This window comes from Fonsecaea multimorphosa (assembly GCF_000836435.1).
Source record: "Fonsecaea multimorphosa CBS 102226 unplaced genomic scaffold supercont1.1, whole genome shotgun sequence".
Lineage (NCBI taxonomy): Eukaryota > Fungi > Ascomycota > Eurotiomycetes > Chaetothyriales > Herpotrichiellaceae > Fonsecaea > Fonsecaea multimorphosa.
This window is the reverse complement of record NW_015971635.1, coordinates 2,474,393-2,489,886: the sequence shown is the minus strand read 5'-3', so window position 1 is coordinate 2,489,886 and position 15,494 is coordinate 2,474,393. Positions and strand designations below refer to the sequence as shown.

Below are 15,494 nucleotides of genomic sequence, written 5' to 3'. Positions count from 1 at the left end.
TGTTTATGGGGACTACCTAGGTAATTAGGTATCACTTCGTGGTTCTCTACTCTTTGTTGTTGTTGTGATGTGGGTTGATGGTAGTTCTTGCAAGCGTCCACAGGTGTTTCGGAGTCATGAATGGAAACGAACAAGGCTGCAGCAAGGACCTACCTAGGTATGTAGTTATCTAGCAGCAGCAGCCACCAACAAGTCCGGCTGGGGACTTCTCGAATGGTCACCCACCTTTTCTTTCCCCCAAACGTGCTTTACATCATGATGAAACTGCAGGTGGTTTTTGAATTGGAGACTGCAGGTGGAGATTGATCTCGCTGCCTACCTAGCTAGGTATATGAATGTGGTGCTATTCTGTCGCCGTCACCGTCACTACCCACTATCACCCGCCGTCAACAAGCCAGGTCGCGAAATCTTCCAAAACTCCCCTTTCAAAAACAGACCACAAGTTTCTTGAACGGCGGTCTTCATCACACCACGGATGAATATCGATATGCACAGGGAATGGTGAGATGGTCCTATGGCTCGCACAGGCGATGGGTCATTCTGAAGATCATGCTCATTCATCCACGTCTCGAGGATCGTGTCTGGACCACCACTCATCATACTCATCCGGCGTCATGGTCTGGAACTCTGTCGGCCTGGTGATCGGCACGAGCGACTCGCCTCTCTTTGCGAAATCCTCGATTCTCTTGCGTGTCTGCTCCCGGCTCTTGTTGACGCTATAAATCTTGACCCGGTGGCACGACGACGTCACGTGCAACCCCCAATTCCACGAGTTGCGCACCTCGAGCGGCTGCGTGTTGAGACTGTTGTCCCAGCAGCGCACGACTATCTCAATCCACCCCTCGACGTCGCAGGGTAGGTCGTACTCCCAGGTCCGCCACGCCCATTTGTGTTTGGTCGACAGGCTCTCGTTGGGCACCGAGTACCACGAGAAGCCGCCATCCGCAGAGAGCTCGACTCGTTCCGGCCAGCGGCCGCCGCCCGAGTAGGCCCAGCCCTTGCACGCGATCTTGCCCTCGTGCACCACGACCTGCTTGGCCCACGGGGTCATGATGGCGCTGGAGACGGGCATCTCTTGGATCTGGATCCCCATCACGGGGAGCTGGTTGTGCTTGCCCACTTGCTGGTTGAAGTACAGGTACTCCTTGCTCTGCACGGGGGCCCGGGTTGGGTGAGGGAGCGCGCGGATGCGGTATACCCATTTCACCGAACGGGCTCCGATGTAGCCCATGACGACCATACGCACAGGATAACCGTGGATCTTGGGCAGAGGCTCACCGTTCATCTCCCAGGCGAGCATAACCTCATTGGCCTTGACCTTAGACCACGGCACGCTGACCAGGTAGTTCATAACCTCGTTCTGCTTGAAGTAGGTGTCCGCCCCGTGGAATTCAAGGTGTTTGCCACCCTCGGCCATGCCGCCACACTGCTTGATGACCTTCTTGAGTGAGACACCCACGTAGCGAGCCGTGCCGATGGCTCCTTCTGCCCAAGGCGCATTAATCATCTCGTCACCTTCACCAGCGTACATGTTAATCTGCTCGATACGGCGCGTACCAGAGCATTGGATCGTCACCAGTTTCTCCATACGCGGGAAGATCTCCTCGTTCTGCAGATCCTTCAGAGTAAAAGTGCGGGGATGTTTGACCAGGCCGTCGAGTTTAAGTTCCCATGCATCCGCATTGATGTCAGGGATTCCACCGTGGTTTCTAATGAAATGCAAGGGATTCGGGGTGATGGGTTTGGCAGTGACCAATCGTTTGGGCGGTTCACCGTTGTACGGGAACTGCAGGAGGTGAAGCATTTCGGGGTGCTTCTCCTGGATGACCCGAAGCCATGATTCTTCGGGGACTGAGGTCAGAGGGCCTCCAATGGCCTTGTGCCACTGTTTCCAGCGGACGCCTTCCAGGACCGGGTTTGTGTCAGGAATAGGACCGAGCTGGAACTCTGGCGGAGGGGGGAATTTGTTGGTGATCATGATTTTGTGTGCGAGGGCCTTTTTCTCCGGATACTGTTCCCATTCGATATACCTGGGCAATTGTCTGTTAGCCAAGGGGTTTTCTAGCAGCAACCAGGACCTAGCTGCTCACCCATGCCATCCTTCGCGTTCCTCGGCGAACACCTTGTTGGGATCAATATCCTCTTTTTCGAGGTACGCGCGAGCCTCCTCGACCTCCCTGATGACATCTTGGTCGAGTGCTATATCTTCGATAAATTGGCCGTCGGGAAGAGTTTGATCGCGGATTGGCAGCTCGGCGGCCGCGAGACCTTGCTCGAGCTTCCACTCATCTTCCGGCTGGAGACAAATCATGGTCAGTTTTTGAAATTTCCTCTTGCGGCTCTAGGAATGGGCAAGTTCAACCTGGAGGGGATGATGGAGCTCTCTTGCCCGGACGTCGTTGTGCATTCTGTAGAAGGGGGACGCTGCGGGTAATTTCTAGATTTCAGACGTCGCCACCAGAGTGGGATGGATGCTGTAATGTCGTGAAAACGGTTGCCCGACCGCGAGACACAGATGTGAAAGAGGGACTGGGAAGCAGGACAGCAGGTAGAACGTTGAGTGGGAAAAAGTGCAAGAGGAAAAACGAGCGGAAGGGCCGGGCAGAACTTATCAGTCGGTCAGGTTGGGACAGCGTGGACCGTGGACGGCGGGCAAGCTGGTCACATTCTCGCTGCTCGGGGCGTTCGTCTCATATATGGCATTCGACAGCGAGGCAGCGAGCCTCAATGAGCTCAGCTCCTACGTATCTACCTAGTAGGTAAGTTTGGTAGGTTGGTAGGTAGCTGGTCTGGTGAAGCTTAGCCATTGGCAGTTCCTTCAACGGGGTCACTTCTGCTACCTCATCCACCTATCAACTCGGCGGATCGAACCTCATTATGTACCTAGCACACCATGACGCTTCCAACATCATAGAGACTGGAGAGGCAGCTTGGATCACTCAGCAGACCATTTGCCGAACACGAGCCCTGGTCCGGACGTGTGTTCCGCAAGAAGGGATCGGCTGGCGGAGCAGTTTCCGAGTCCAGAGATTGAGGACCAAGGACCAAGAGCCAAACGGGAGCAATGACGAGAGGGGGAAACCGGAAGGGCATTATCCACAAACGTGGAAACTGGCGACGAGGGCAAGACTCAGATGGAGAGTAGCGACGCGAGAGCCTGGCATTGGGGACTCGGTCACTCGAGGGACAATTGTATCGTAATTCCCAGATAAAGTCATGGCGCGCGAGAAAGAGAAAGTCGATCGCGCGAGACTCCAACAAGGCTAGTCGCGCACCTAAGCGCCGTCTGACAGGGGAGTTTTCCGAATAGCTCGAGCCTTTATTAGTGGGCGCAGTCTGTAATTTGACCTGCCAGACATGTCAGACTGAACACCATTTGATCACCCTTCGTGCCTTTCCTTCGCGCGAGATCGTTTTCTCGTCCGAGGCTCAACTTTCTTCCCCTGCGGCATTACAACTTCCCGCTTCACAACCTTTAGCCTTCACCTTTATCTCTGATCAACCCCATTCTAACTCCCTCGCACATCGCCATACTCTACCAGGTAAGCGATTGCTCCTCTACAGATTCTCCCCAATGCAATCCCGTGTCCCACGTCCACATGCTTCATCTGTACGCCTCGTATCCCGATCCCAATCAAAAGCGACATCACCTCTTCCCCTGGAGCTGATAGAATGTCTGACTAATCCTGCATGAACTCCCGTTTAGGAAAATCTTCTTTGCTCTGTCGTTGACTGGTCGTCGAATGTCGCCATTTTCGGAGCACCATTACCTGCCTAACAACTATTAGTGCAACCTAAAACGAAACTCTCGCGGCAGTCCGACACCTGCGTTTGACCAAAGAGAAAAGGTGCTGCGCATTAATTACAACCATGTGGCCGCTCTTCCGGGCTGAGGTATCAGCACGGAGTATCAGCAATCATTAAACACAAGGTTGGCCATTGCGGCTAACAGAGAACAAATCCTCAAGGAGAAACAAAAGCTGCTCATAGCTTCTTTGGACTGGCTAAACCTCGATGTAACAAACGCCTTGTTCACCATGCACAACAACCGCCAATAACCCATATGCTACAATGCTCTTTATGTGCTCAAATCAAGCCCAACTTCTTGACAGCCTCCCACGTATCCTCGACCGTCTTCTGGAACGGCGTAATCTCCAATTTCAGCACATGCTCCGCCTTGCTTCGGTCGAGGCTGAAATGCTTGCTCGGATCACAATGCACCCCTTCTTCCCCCAGTCCTTTCTCTCCCTTCGCCCTTAGTCCAGCGAGCCCGTCCTCGAAGGAATCGATTCCGCCGCAGAGCAAGAACCTCTCGCTCACGCCCTTGTCCAACTGCAGACTCCTCAAGTGCGCTTCCGCCACATCTCTTACGTCCACCCACGCTGGCAACCCCGCAGTGGCGACTTTGGGCGCATAGGCTGGGTCCTTGCCCTGAATAGAAGTGATGAGTCTCCTGATACTCGTGTTCAAGCCATCAACCCCTTTCGCAGCGTCCACCTCCTGGATCGGGGGCCCGTAAACCATGGGCGGACAGAATGTAACTAGATCCCAGCTGATCTCGCCCTTGTCCTTTGCGCTTCGCCACATGTCCCACGCCGCGCGCTCAGCAAATGTCTTGGAAGCGTGATAGCCCAAGTATCCATCCTTTGCCGCCTCCTCCATGGTGACCGGATCCCAATCGTCCGAGGTATACTTGTATCCCGGCCGAGGGTTCTTGGAGAGATCCACCACGCTCGCGAACGAGCTCATGATGGTCATTCTCTTCAACGTTTTGGATTTCAATGCCGAAGACACCACATTCCGCGTCCCGTTCACGGCCGGCTCCACCAGCTCCTTGATCGGATCTGTCGAGGAGATGAAATAGGGGCTCGCGACGTGACAGATATAATCTACACCCTCAACAGCCTGGTCCAGCGCGCCGGGGGCTTGGATGTCTGGCACTTCGACGAATGTGAGGTCTCCCGATTTGGTGGCTTCGGGATATTTCTGGGCGACAAAGTTGGCCTTGGAAAGCGACCGCAGGGTGCCTCGGACACGGTAGTTGTGGCTGATGAGCGTCGAGAGGACATGGGCTCCAACGAACCCATTGGGCCCGGTTAGTAGAACAAGAGGCTTGAGGCTCGACATTGTTTTGTGCTATGTATTTCTCCTGAGGGTTTGTGATGTGAACTTGGTTTGTTTGGAAGGTGATTGTTGTTGTTGTTATCGATTTCGATCAACTCGAGAGCGTCACCCAGTCCCTTCTTATACCAGGACAAGAGGTTCGGGACACCCTCATCCTTATAAGATGTGTAAGCAAAAGCTATTATGCGGGTTGCAGGCGATGCGACTGAGCGGCCAATCGAGTCACCTCCAACATCCTGCCGCGTCAACCGCAATACCGGATGTTGAGAAAGCAGCGTGTCCGAATCCTTCCACTGGGTATGCCTTGCCGTTATTCTCTCCCGTTATTCTTTCGCAGTTTGCTGACGAAATGGTTTTGTACCTGCATTAGCCAGGACCATGTCCCACCGGAAGATAACAGTAGAGACACGGATGTTGCTTCCTCCAGAGCTACGTTTCCTCCGTTTCCTACCGATGATGTCATATTTCGCTCTTTCTGCCCGTGTTTTTTCCGTTCTTGTTCCGCTCTTGTCACGTGGTTGTTCTTTCCGTCCACACGTGATCAGACCTCGTCGGCGCTGTGACTGTCAGGGATGCCAAGACTTGTAAAGACTGTCAAGGCCATGACTGACTACCTGGTAGCCGTTTGAGGCCTTTGGCCAAAAGCCTTCGAACGGCCCTGTAAGCCTCGGGTTATAAGTGGACATGGCAGAACATTTCAGTATTGTGTACGTGTGCATGGTTGATATAGCCATCTGCTGAAATCATTCCATCCTTGCGACATAGCAATGATTCAAAGCTCCTCGAGAAGCCCGGTCTCGGTGGTCAGCACAAAGCCTCGAACCTCGACATCTTTGAGCAATCGCTCCGCCTTCAACGTTTGGACGTCGTCCAGAACCGACTTCTTGATGTCTTCTCCCCTGAAACAGCCAAAGTTGATCCCTTCGGCTCCATCAATGCCGCGCTCGAGGATATCCTTCTTGATGCCTTCATCAGTCAGGTGCGTCATCCCGCAATCTAAGCAATGCGCATTTATCAGCTTGTGAAAGACAATAAAAGGCCCACAATCTTCATAAGTACCTGTATGGTGCACGACCATCACCGTCGCCTTTTGGACCTTATAGGCGAGGCTTTGCAAGGTGTTGATCGTACGCACGACGTCGGGAGTGGCACGTCCACCGGCGTTTCGAAACACGGCAATCATCGGATGGGACCCCAAAAACTGTTCAGGCACGACTCGTGGGTCCATGCATGTCACTTTGGAACGGCAAAGATCAATTCAATGTGTTAGCAGCCGAACCATGGGGCCTCCTTTCAGCTTGAGTTGGTTCCCATCAACTTACGGCAAATGACCGGGTCGGTGAGCACTTCCCGCATCTGCTTCATCGTGAATGGCGACGACCATGTCTTCGCAAACTCGGCGTTCTCTCGAATCAGCTCCTTCACTCGTGGGCTAGTCATGATGATGGGTGTGTCCGTGGCTTCTCAACAAAATATTGGAACGCTCTCTGGTCTGCAGGCCTGTGAAGAAAGTGCCACAACGGGTTGGGGGCAGTGCTGCGAAAAAGAAGTCACTGGCCACGGCCCGTAGGCTTTATAAAGGCTCGACATCGAACGACAATCTCAGATTCGGTTCTGGGACGTTGCTGAAGCGCTCGCTCATGTCAGTAATCTGCTCTAGGCGACAGGACCACGCGTGCAAAAGTCTCGTACGGAGTCGAAAGCCAACAAATGGTGGTTTCCAGCTCATCCATGACTTGTCTCGGGGCGTACGACAAATCATACCTAGGTATGATTCATGACCGCAGCGCATGATTGAGCACGTACTACTCACGAGAATCTTTCAAGCCAAGTTGACTTTCCAAAGTTCAACTACTACCCGATTTGGGTTCGCTCCAAATGCGTCCTCGGCGTCTATGAGACTTACTGAGTAGCACGACAGAGATACCACATGGACTAAACTGAGCAAGGAACTACTGATCGGTGACTGACGTACTCGCAAAAGCTTGAGCCTTGTTCCGCTATTGGGGTGTTTGTAAAGCTCAAGCTCTATTCCAAAGACTTCCTCATTGGTAATGGAGTAGCATTGACCCAAGTCCTAGTAAATCGCCAGACCCGCAGCTGCTCACCAGCGAAGTATTAAAATATCGACCCCTGCCTAGGCTTGTAACCATTCATTCATTCATGCCCGCCACATGGAGGAACTCCATCTACCGCGACAGAGATGACTTGCAGTCTGAATACCATGGAACTTCACTGTACTGATACGTCCGGTGACGACTCGGGGGAGCAACCTGAGTCACTCAAGATCCAGATACCGGGGTCAAGCAAGAAATAGTACGGAACTCCGTCTTGCTCTTTCGATCATGTTAGTTATCGAGAACCCTGAACAATAAGATCCCTCATTTCGCGTATCCAAATCTGTCTCGTTTCACGTTTCTCGGGCATCACAACCCACGGCGTCGACCACTGAGAGAAACCAGGAAAGTCGGAAAGAAAAAGCCTGGGGTTCATCATGTAGCCCGTAATCCCTAGAATGACCGGCGTAGGTAGAGTCTACCTACTCGCATACTTGTAGAAGACCGTGCAAGCTTCTAGTGATAGCCATACCGTGCCGATCCTTCCTTAATACTAGAGTTTCGGCAACATTCAAGTCCCAGCTGTCACGGTCGACGAAGAACTACGATGTTTGCTCATCCGGTATGATTACGAAACCGGATCAAGACTTTGTTGTCCCATGGTCACGATTCGAAACCCAGCGCAGATTGCTGAAAGAAGAGGCTCCCCCTTTCGCCGGTATTACTGATACTGATACTGACGGTGCGTCGTCGTCCAAGATGGCGAGCCTCTCTCGCCTTCGAGCGTGCCTTGTTCAGGGAGAACCTAACCTTGCGGACTGGACTTTCCTCAAGTGTCTCTCGAACACCCGTTGCAGTTGGGAGATATCGCGGATTTATTTATTTGAATATTGCTGATCCCAAGAGCCAGCTGGCGTCCTGGTATTCCAGGGAATCATAACTGGAAAACCCGGGGTAAGAGCAAAGATTTGGATCATACAGTACCGAGTACCTCTCTTTAGCATACACAATCTCGGCGCCGAATCTGAATGGATGGATGCCCCCTGACTTACGCGCGAATATCTCTTCGTTGGACGAGGCTAGGCCGAGATTCAACATATGGATTCGATATTATTACGGCCCTTGCATCCGACCGACACAGGAGAATCATGGCTTTCTGCTGGCAAAGCAGTCCAAACACAATGCCACTCGGTGCACCAAACTTCTTGGGGAAAGACATGGCGATCCAACCGGCGAAAGCGACTTGCCGTGTGCGAATAGGTAGCTCGGGACCTAGGTAGCCAAAGGAGCTGTCGCGAAAACCTTTGTTCGAATCCATAGCTAGCATTACATATCGCTCGGCTGCTGCACGGGACTGCCGCCTCGTGTCTCTATCAAGTAAGAGTCGCCCGCGGTTTTCGCGGAGGTAATCACCACCTTACCTCCCGAGGTCCTTATGCCGGCGGCCTTATGACTAACCTTGCATGAGCCGGGCCAGCTCAACAAGCTATAACCTCTGAAGAAGGGGCCTTTTCAAGAGGCAAGGTCCTATTCTCACGTTCAACCGAGCAACATCTCAAGCTCTTCGATGCGTCTCTTCTTCCTCTCCTCTTCACTTTCACCCGCCCCCGATTGGCCAACGCCCAGGCTTCCTGCAACCGCCATCTTCCTCTCTTGCACCCGAAGCATCCTTCCTTCAATGCTCTCCTTGGTCACAAACCTAATCACCTCAACTTTCTGCGTCTGGCCCATGCGGTGCACTCGATCGATCGCTTGTGCTTCAACCGCAAAACTCCACCAAGGGTCCATCATGTAGCACCGGCTCGCCGCCGTGAGGTTTAACCCCACCCCACCAGCCCTGAGAGAAAGCAGCAAGATGCGAGGCGCTTTAGGGTCGGACGTGTTCTCCGCATTGAATGCCCGAATGACTTGTGCTCGTACCTTCTGTGACATGGTGCCATCAAACCGGAGGTAGGAGAAGCCGTGCTTCGCTAGTTGTGGAGCGATAAGGTCGAGAAAGGACGTGAACTGCGAGAACACAACCGATTTCGTATCTCGGGGTAAGGCGGACAGATGCTGCAGCAGCGCCGCAATCTTTGCTGATGTTGACGCAGTCGGTGAGTACGGATGTAAGCGGCGGAGCGAGATCTTGGTAGGTCTCGTAACACTCTCGTCGGCCGCGTACATGTCTTCCTCCGAGTCAGAATATGCAGGTGGACTGTTGTGCTTAACAACTTCAAAGACATCTCTCGGGTTGATGGCTTCTCTGCATGAAAAGCAGCGAGGGATGTCTCCTTTGTCCGTCTGCACCGCGATCAACTTCTCCAAACACTCTTTGCAGGCACTGTGCCAACAAGTAGTAACGGCAGGGTTGACCATTGGTTCCTCATAGCATAACGGACACTCGCCACTTGATTCCTGCTGGATTTGGCGCAAGGCATGGGTGGTGAATGTGGTGATTGGATCCTTCGATGTCGGATTGTCTTTTTCTGCAAGATCACTGTCCTTGGTGAACCGATTTATGAGTTCTTGCAAATCCATGTCATCGGCAAATCCGTTCTCATCAGCCGCAGCCGCAACAGCAGCGTCTTCTTCATCTGCCACAATCTCCTTGTTCCGGGTCAGGACAGGATGACAGCAAGACTGCCGCAGGCGGAGAATCTGTGCAAAGATTGTCGTGTATGACTTTAGAAGAGTGCCGGCAGCCACGGATTCATTAAAAGCACGCTTGGCCCGTGTGAGAATCAAATCGTATACTTCGCGTTCTGTCTTAGTGAGCTCGACTTCTTCAACAACGACCGTCTTTGGAGGAAGCGGCACGAGCGCTTCGCCTTCGGGTGTTTTCATGTCTTTCGTTCTTCTCAACACCAGAGGTTCCAAGACGGTCTGAACAACATTGAGGGCGCGCGCAATCTCCTTTGACTCAAAGGGCACCGTAATGAACGTTTTCCAGAAGGAGAAGTTGCTCCAAGGTTCGACTTTCAGGAATCTAACCAAGCTGAACAAATCTTCCAGACGGTTGACAATGGGTGTTCCAGTCAGGACCCATCTATGCTTTGCCTTTATCTCATAACAAGCCTTGGACGTCTTTGCCTGCCTGTTTTTGATGGTGTGAGCCTCGTCAAGAATGACCCGGTGAAAATCCACGGAGAACAGGCCGCCATGAGATGCACGATCGCCTCCAGCAGCTGACACTTGTCCAAATTCTGAGAGAACGGTGCCGTAACTTGTGATAATGACATTTGGAGCCGAGGCAGCATTCGCGGCAGAACACAGGGTCTGTAAATTGGCCGACTTCTCGCTGCCATAATAGACCATGGTCCTCAAAGAGCCTGGTTCGGAACATTTGACAGCTTCGCTCTCCCACTGCGCCAACAGGGACATGGGCGCCACAACTAACGTCGTACATGGTGCTGGTTCCACTGACGTTGACGATTGAGGCAGACGGGGAAGATGATTGACGGATGTCATGGCCTGACCAGCGGCGTCCAGGTCGATTTGTGAACGATTGGAATGTATCAGGCTGTAGATCTCGATCGTCTTGCCGAGTCCCATTTCGTCAGCCAAAATACCTCCCAGGCAGTTCTGTTCCTGGATAGGGAAGTCAAGACTGATTTCCCCAGAGTAGAGATTGACGTAGAACTTGTCTTGTCCTTCAACAAGAGGAAGTAGTTCATCATTGGCGTCTTTTGTGGGCCAGGAATACTCTTCCCAAAGCGGATGCATTGATTGTTGCTTGTCGGACTTTTCGTCTCGTTCTTTGCTAAGCATCCAATGCAGAGCCTGTTTCTGATATTTTCGTAGTTCCAGTTGGAACGTTGGCGCCGGGTTGGCTTCTGGTGTATTGAAATCAAATGACTGTGCCTTCCGGTAGAGCGTATCTAATTGATCTTCCTCCAGCTCTTCTCCCTCCTCGTCCTCGGAGACGGGCGTAGATATGCCTGATTTGCCTTTGGCTTCCTTGTCTTTGTCGTACTGCTCTGCCATCTCAGCAGCTCTCAGCAGACCCTGCTTCTTGTGCCTTGCAGTTGCTTCACTAGTTGTGGTTGGGTTGAGGTTTACTTCCTCAAATAATTTGACGAGAGCCACTTGTCGCAGGCGAAGATCCTTTTCGTCGCTGCTCTCCTTCTCTTCGAAGAACCCTGTAGCGCGGTTGTCATCCTTTGGCTTGACAAAAGCATTTGCCTCAAAGGCCGTCTTGAGGAGGTACGCACGAAGCTGCAGGTAGACTGTGTCATTGACTCGGACACGGTCAGGCGCGAAGACGCAGGTCCCCTCGAAGCGGCAGATCTTTTGGTCCAGCAAAGATGACATCCAAGAGGCCGTCTCCTCAGGTAGACGACCAAGCTCTTCACCCCTCATGTTTGTAAATCGTGTGATCACATCGGCCTTTTGGTTCCTGCCGACCACCGTCACCAATTTTCCGCCTCTTCCAATTTTCGTCTTGGGAGCAATCTTTGATCTTTCTATCCTCACTGATTCACCATGAGCAATCAGGCCTGTCCCGCTTTTGGTCATCCATGCCCCCACGCCAAATGACCCAACGTACCGTTCAGTGGGCATTGTTGCTACCGCTACCGTCTTCGAGCCGGTCTCTTTCAGGTTTGCTTGTGGTGGTACTGTGACATTGCCGCTGGAAGAAGCAGGTGCACTCAGCCACGAGCCTACACTTCTCGAAGGCAGTGACGTCCTCGTCTGCGATGCTGCAGCTGTTTTCCACGACCCATCCAAGTACATGTTGATTGCTCGCTCGAGATTGCCATTGGAGGCAGCCTCCACCTTGTCCACGACATCTTGTGAAACTTCTTCTCCGACAAACGCGCGGAATGTTTCAGCGTCGAAAGCTTGAGGTCCCTCGTTGTCGACGTCGCTCTGGGCATCCACCGGATTCGCTGGACAGGGTTCGGAGTCGTGGCCGGTAGACGAGGTGGCGGAAGTTGGTCTGCTGGATGCGTTCACGGAAGAGGAAACATGTTCGGGCAGAACTTCAGGGTCGTCGACAAAGAACCGTCTCTTCTTCCTGGGACGCACGTCGACGTCCATGGGAGCGGCCAGTTTCCCGCACTCGGTGCTGAAGGGAAAAGATCTTGTTCGAGGCGGAAATGAACGCGTTAATTGATTCGACGCGCTCACACGTGACGCGAATCCGAATACACGTCATGACAAAACCAATTTCTTTCTCCACCAGCTCCAGAGACCAGCATCGATCCAGTATACAGACTACTAGAAGATGTGTTCATTTTGAAGCTATTGAGTATGGAAGCAGAAATTTCCTTCCTTAGATCTCCTGCTCGTTGAAATGGCAGCGGCACCAAGCTGAGGAGTTGATGCGAGAAGGTTAGGCCGTGGGAGACAGACAAAAGGAGACTTCAACATGATTCTTCTTAGGGAGCATGGCCCAGCTCTATGGTTATGGCGACGGCCAATTCGAGGGGCCTTCATCCTGAAGCACCGTACATTCTCAGCAAGTACAAGGACGTCACTGTCTCTTGATCGAGATTCACCGGACGTGAAGAAAGCGCAGGGCTACTGCTCAAATCTTGTTCGGTAAGCTCAAACACCTCTGTCTTCCCTGGGTGGGTTGCTCATTGGATGTCTGTTCTAGTAACTATGATTCCCCCTCATACACTCTGGCCCATTTCATCGAACCGCACACAATTCCAGCATATCTTGCTATCCGCGCCTTCAATATCGAGCTGGCTAGGATCCCAGACGTGGTTTCAATGCCGCAGATCGGTGCTATGAGGATGCAATTCTGGCGGGAAACCATCGACAAGACTTTCAATCTTGCGCCTCCGTTAGAACCTGTTGCCATTCTGCTCGCTTCGTACTTGAAGCAAGGGAACAAGCTCAACAAGACCTGGTTCCACCGCATCATCACGGCGCGAGATCGCAAACTGACACATCCCGGCTTCACCAACCTGGCTGAGCTCGAGTCTTATGCTGAATCGACCTACTCAACGCTCTTATATCTGACGTTGTCTGCGCTTCCTTTAAACTCTCTGACCATGGATCATCTGGCTTCTCACGTTGGGAAGGCGGCTGGGATAGTAGCTGTGCTTCGTGGAGTGCCCTTGCTCGCTTTTCCACCTCCTCCAAACCTTCATTCCAACAATCCTGCTGGTATGGGCGCCGCTCCCACTCGAGACAGGCAGGGTGTTGTCACGCTACCCTTAGACATCATGTCTCAGAATGGCGTCAGGGAAGAAGATATCTTTCGGAATGGCGCAAACGCCTCGGGCATCCGTGATGCTGTTTTCACGGTCGCGACTCGTGCCTCTGACCATCTCATCACCGCACGTGCAATGCTCAAAGGCATTCGAGAGGATCAAGGTCCCGACCATGAGTTCGAGCACATGCACGATGAAGGTCATGAGTACAGCAAGTACGACGTCAGTGCCAGGACAACTACCGATAGGAGCAAAGAAGAGATCGACCGGGGTTTCGGTGTTGTAATGGGCCCAGCCGTCAGCACCCAGTTGTGGCTCGATCGTCTTCAGAAAGTTGACTTCGATATTTTCCATGAAAGTCTCCGAAGAGTTGAATGGAAGCTGCCTTTTGTTGCATGGTTGCGCAACAGAAGTGGCAAGCTGTGAGCTTTATAGCCACAATTCATCTCACGGAGACTTGAGGGCCTCCATTCGAGCATTTGTCCTTGCTTCCTGCAGTTGAGACAGGGCGTTTGCATCGACGGTGTTTCTCCGGCTTCTGCTCACAGCCATGGCATCTCCTTTTTTGCCAAGGATTGCTTCGATGGCGCCAACCAGGGCTTGCGGATCGTAGTACATGTCGCCTTTTGAGCTCTTGCGACCGTACAGCTTCAAACAATCAATCCCAAGAGAAGCAAGATGATTCCGGTCGACACGTGGAGTTCCTTCACCGGTCAGGTGAATGACATGGGTCACATATTTACGGTAAACCGAATCCCGAGCAGCTTCACGTGGATGGTGGTTTGTGCCTGGAAAAAGAAATTCGCCGTGTCGACTAGCTGCAGGAGTTGATGGTGCTGACGTTTTCAATGTGTCGTCTGACCGCGAGGTATGAAGCTTAGGTCTCCATAGACGTCCCTGTGACTGTTCGCAAGCACGGGCGATGGCTTCCACGAAGTCAAAGGCTGAAAAGGGATTTGAACTCGGACCTGTCTCGCGATCCAAGGAGCCGTTCAGAATGAGAATCTTATGACGGGCGGGCGTCGAGCTTAGAGCTTCGCCGACTCCTTTGAGGACAATGGAAGGAATGATTGAGGTGAACAGGGAGCCGATAGAGTATATGACAGCTTGGGATTGCTTGATCGCGGAGAGCACTCGTGGGTTTGCAGGTGGCAGCATTTCTTGTCCGTAGGGATTGATGTACCAAATTCGCTCGATACGGGCCGGGAGGTCTTGGTCAAGATCTTTGCTGAATTTAATATTTCGCTGCCGCAGCGTCGGGAGCGTCCCTGGCAAGTGAGCGTCCTCGATCTCCTCAGAGTGCTCGACATGATGGCGAGCACGGACGTCCGGTGGCGTGTTTGTAGGCGACACTGTCGGCATCTCCAAGGCGGTCTTGGCCGCAGGATGCGAAATGTTGTTCTGTCCTACTATGGTCTCGCCATTCGCCAGCCCGGCCGCGATGTGGTGGGAGAAGTTGGAATTGATGCTGGGGATAACGCGCACCTCTCCGTCGGGGATGGCGCACAGGCTGCTCAACAAGTAAATCGCCGACTCGAAACTACCACTGAAGAGCCGTGCACCGGTCAAAAAAAGGTTGCCGACGCTGGCCGACGTGAAGTCGAAAGTCGAAGAAGGTCTCGCGCGCTTCAGGATCTCCAGGTTCAGCAGGTTGAGAAACGACCGGATCAGCTCCTTTTTGGCCGAGGGGATGCCGTTCCAGAGCTCGGACGTGCCCCAGACTATGCTCTGCCATTGACTCGCAGCGTCCGTCGAGGAAGACGACGACAAGCGGTGATTGAACAGGTTGGAAATGGCCGACCTCTCCGTCGAGGGCGGATCGGTGGGAATCAACCGGACCAGTCGACTTCGTACGTCACCGATCCCTGGTCCGCCAAAGACACGTATCAATTCAGAAGAAGAGCCGCCGTTATCACTTATGGGGATGATGTAGGATAAAGGGCAGTCTTTGCTCTCGCGAACGGCTTCGAAGACGTCGACGAGGGAGTTGGCAGCGCTGCCACCGGAGAAGACCACGATGCCCTTAGGGGTGAGCATGGCGGATTGTGGGCGACGAAGGTTGGTTTAAAGTGGTCGGCTCAGAATAGTTATACTGGGGAGACCGAAGTCCTTATACTGTTGGGACTGGCAAGTCCATTGGTCAAATATCAAGGTATGAAGACAG

At 52.8% G+C, this 15,494-nt stretch overlaps 6 protein-coding genes across 6 annotated transcripts; 1 reads left to right on the top strand and 5 right to left on the bottom strand.

Moving 5' to 3' along the window:
- Window positions 1–553: 553 nt before the first annotated feature.
- Window positions 554–2,311, bottom strand: Z520_00938 (uncharacterized protein; the record flags this gene model as incomplete). The annotated part of the gene is made up of 2 exons (XM_016771456.1): window positions 554–2,030; window positions 2,091–2,311. The coding sequence occupies 2 exons, from the start codon at window positions 2,309–2,311 to the stop codon at window positions 554–556; spliced, it is 1,698 nt and encodes a 565-aa protein (XP_016638366.1).
- A 1,775-nt stretch (window positions 2,312–4,086) lies between these two features.
- Window positions 4,087–5,127, bottom strand: Z520_00937 (uncharacterized protein; the record flags this gene model as incomplete). Its single annotated transcript, XM_016771455.1, has 1 exon — window positions 4,087–5,127. The coding sequence occupies one exon, from the start codon at window positions 5,125–5,127 to the stop codon at window positions 4,087–4,089; it is 1,041 nt and encodes a 346-aa protein (XP_016638365.1).
- A 769-nt stretch (window positions 5,128–5,896) lies between these two features.
- On the bottom strand, window positions 5,897–6,564 carry Z520_00936 (uncharacterized protein; the record flags this gene model as incomplete). The annotated part of the gene is made up of 3 exons (XM_016771454.1): window positions 5,897–6,120; window positions 6,184–6,360; window positions 6,447–6,564. The coding sequence occupies 3 exons, from the start codon at window positions 6,562–6,564 to the stop codon at window positions 5,897–5,899; spliced, it is 519 nt and encodes a 172-aa protein (XP_016638364.1).
- A 2,156-nt stretch (window positions 6,565–8,720) lies between these two features.
- Window positions 8,721–12,203, bottom strand: Z520_00935 (uncharacterized protein; the record flags this gene model as incomplete). The annotated part of the gene is made up of 1 exon (XM_016771453.1): window positions 8,721–12,203. One exon carries the CDS (start codon window positions 12,201–12,203, stop codon window positions 8,721–8,723), a length of 3,483 nt encoding a protein of 1,160 aa, XP_016638363.1.
- Window positions 12,204–12,534: 331 nt separating this feature from the next.
- Window positions 12,535–13,756, top strand: Z520_00934 (uncharacterized protein; the record flags this gene model as incomplete). The annotated part of the gene is made up of 2 exons (XM_016771452.1): window positions 12,535–12,707; window positions 12,766–13,756. The coding sequence occupies 2 exons, from the start codon at window positions 12,535–12,537 to the stop codon at window positions 13,754–13,756; spliced, it is 1,164 nt and encodes a 387-aa protein (XP_016638362.1).
- A 21-nt stretch (window positions 13,757–13,777) lies between these two features.
- On the bottom strand, window positions 13,778–15,367 carry Z520_00933 (uncharacterized protein; the record flags this gene model as incomplete). Its single annotated transcript, XM_016771451.1, has 1 exon — window positions 13,778–15,367. The coding sequence occupies one exon, from the start codon at window positions 15,365–15,367 to the stop codon at window positions 13,778–13,780; it is 1,590 nt and encodes a 529-aa protein (XP_016638361.1).
- Between the last annotated feature and the right edge of the window lie 127 nt (window positions 15,368–15,494).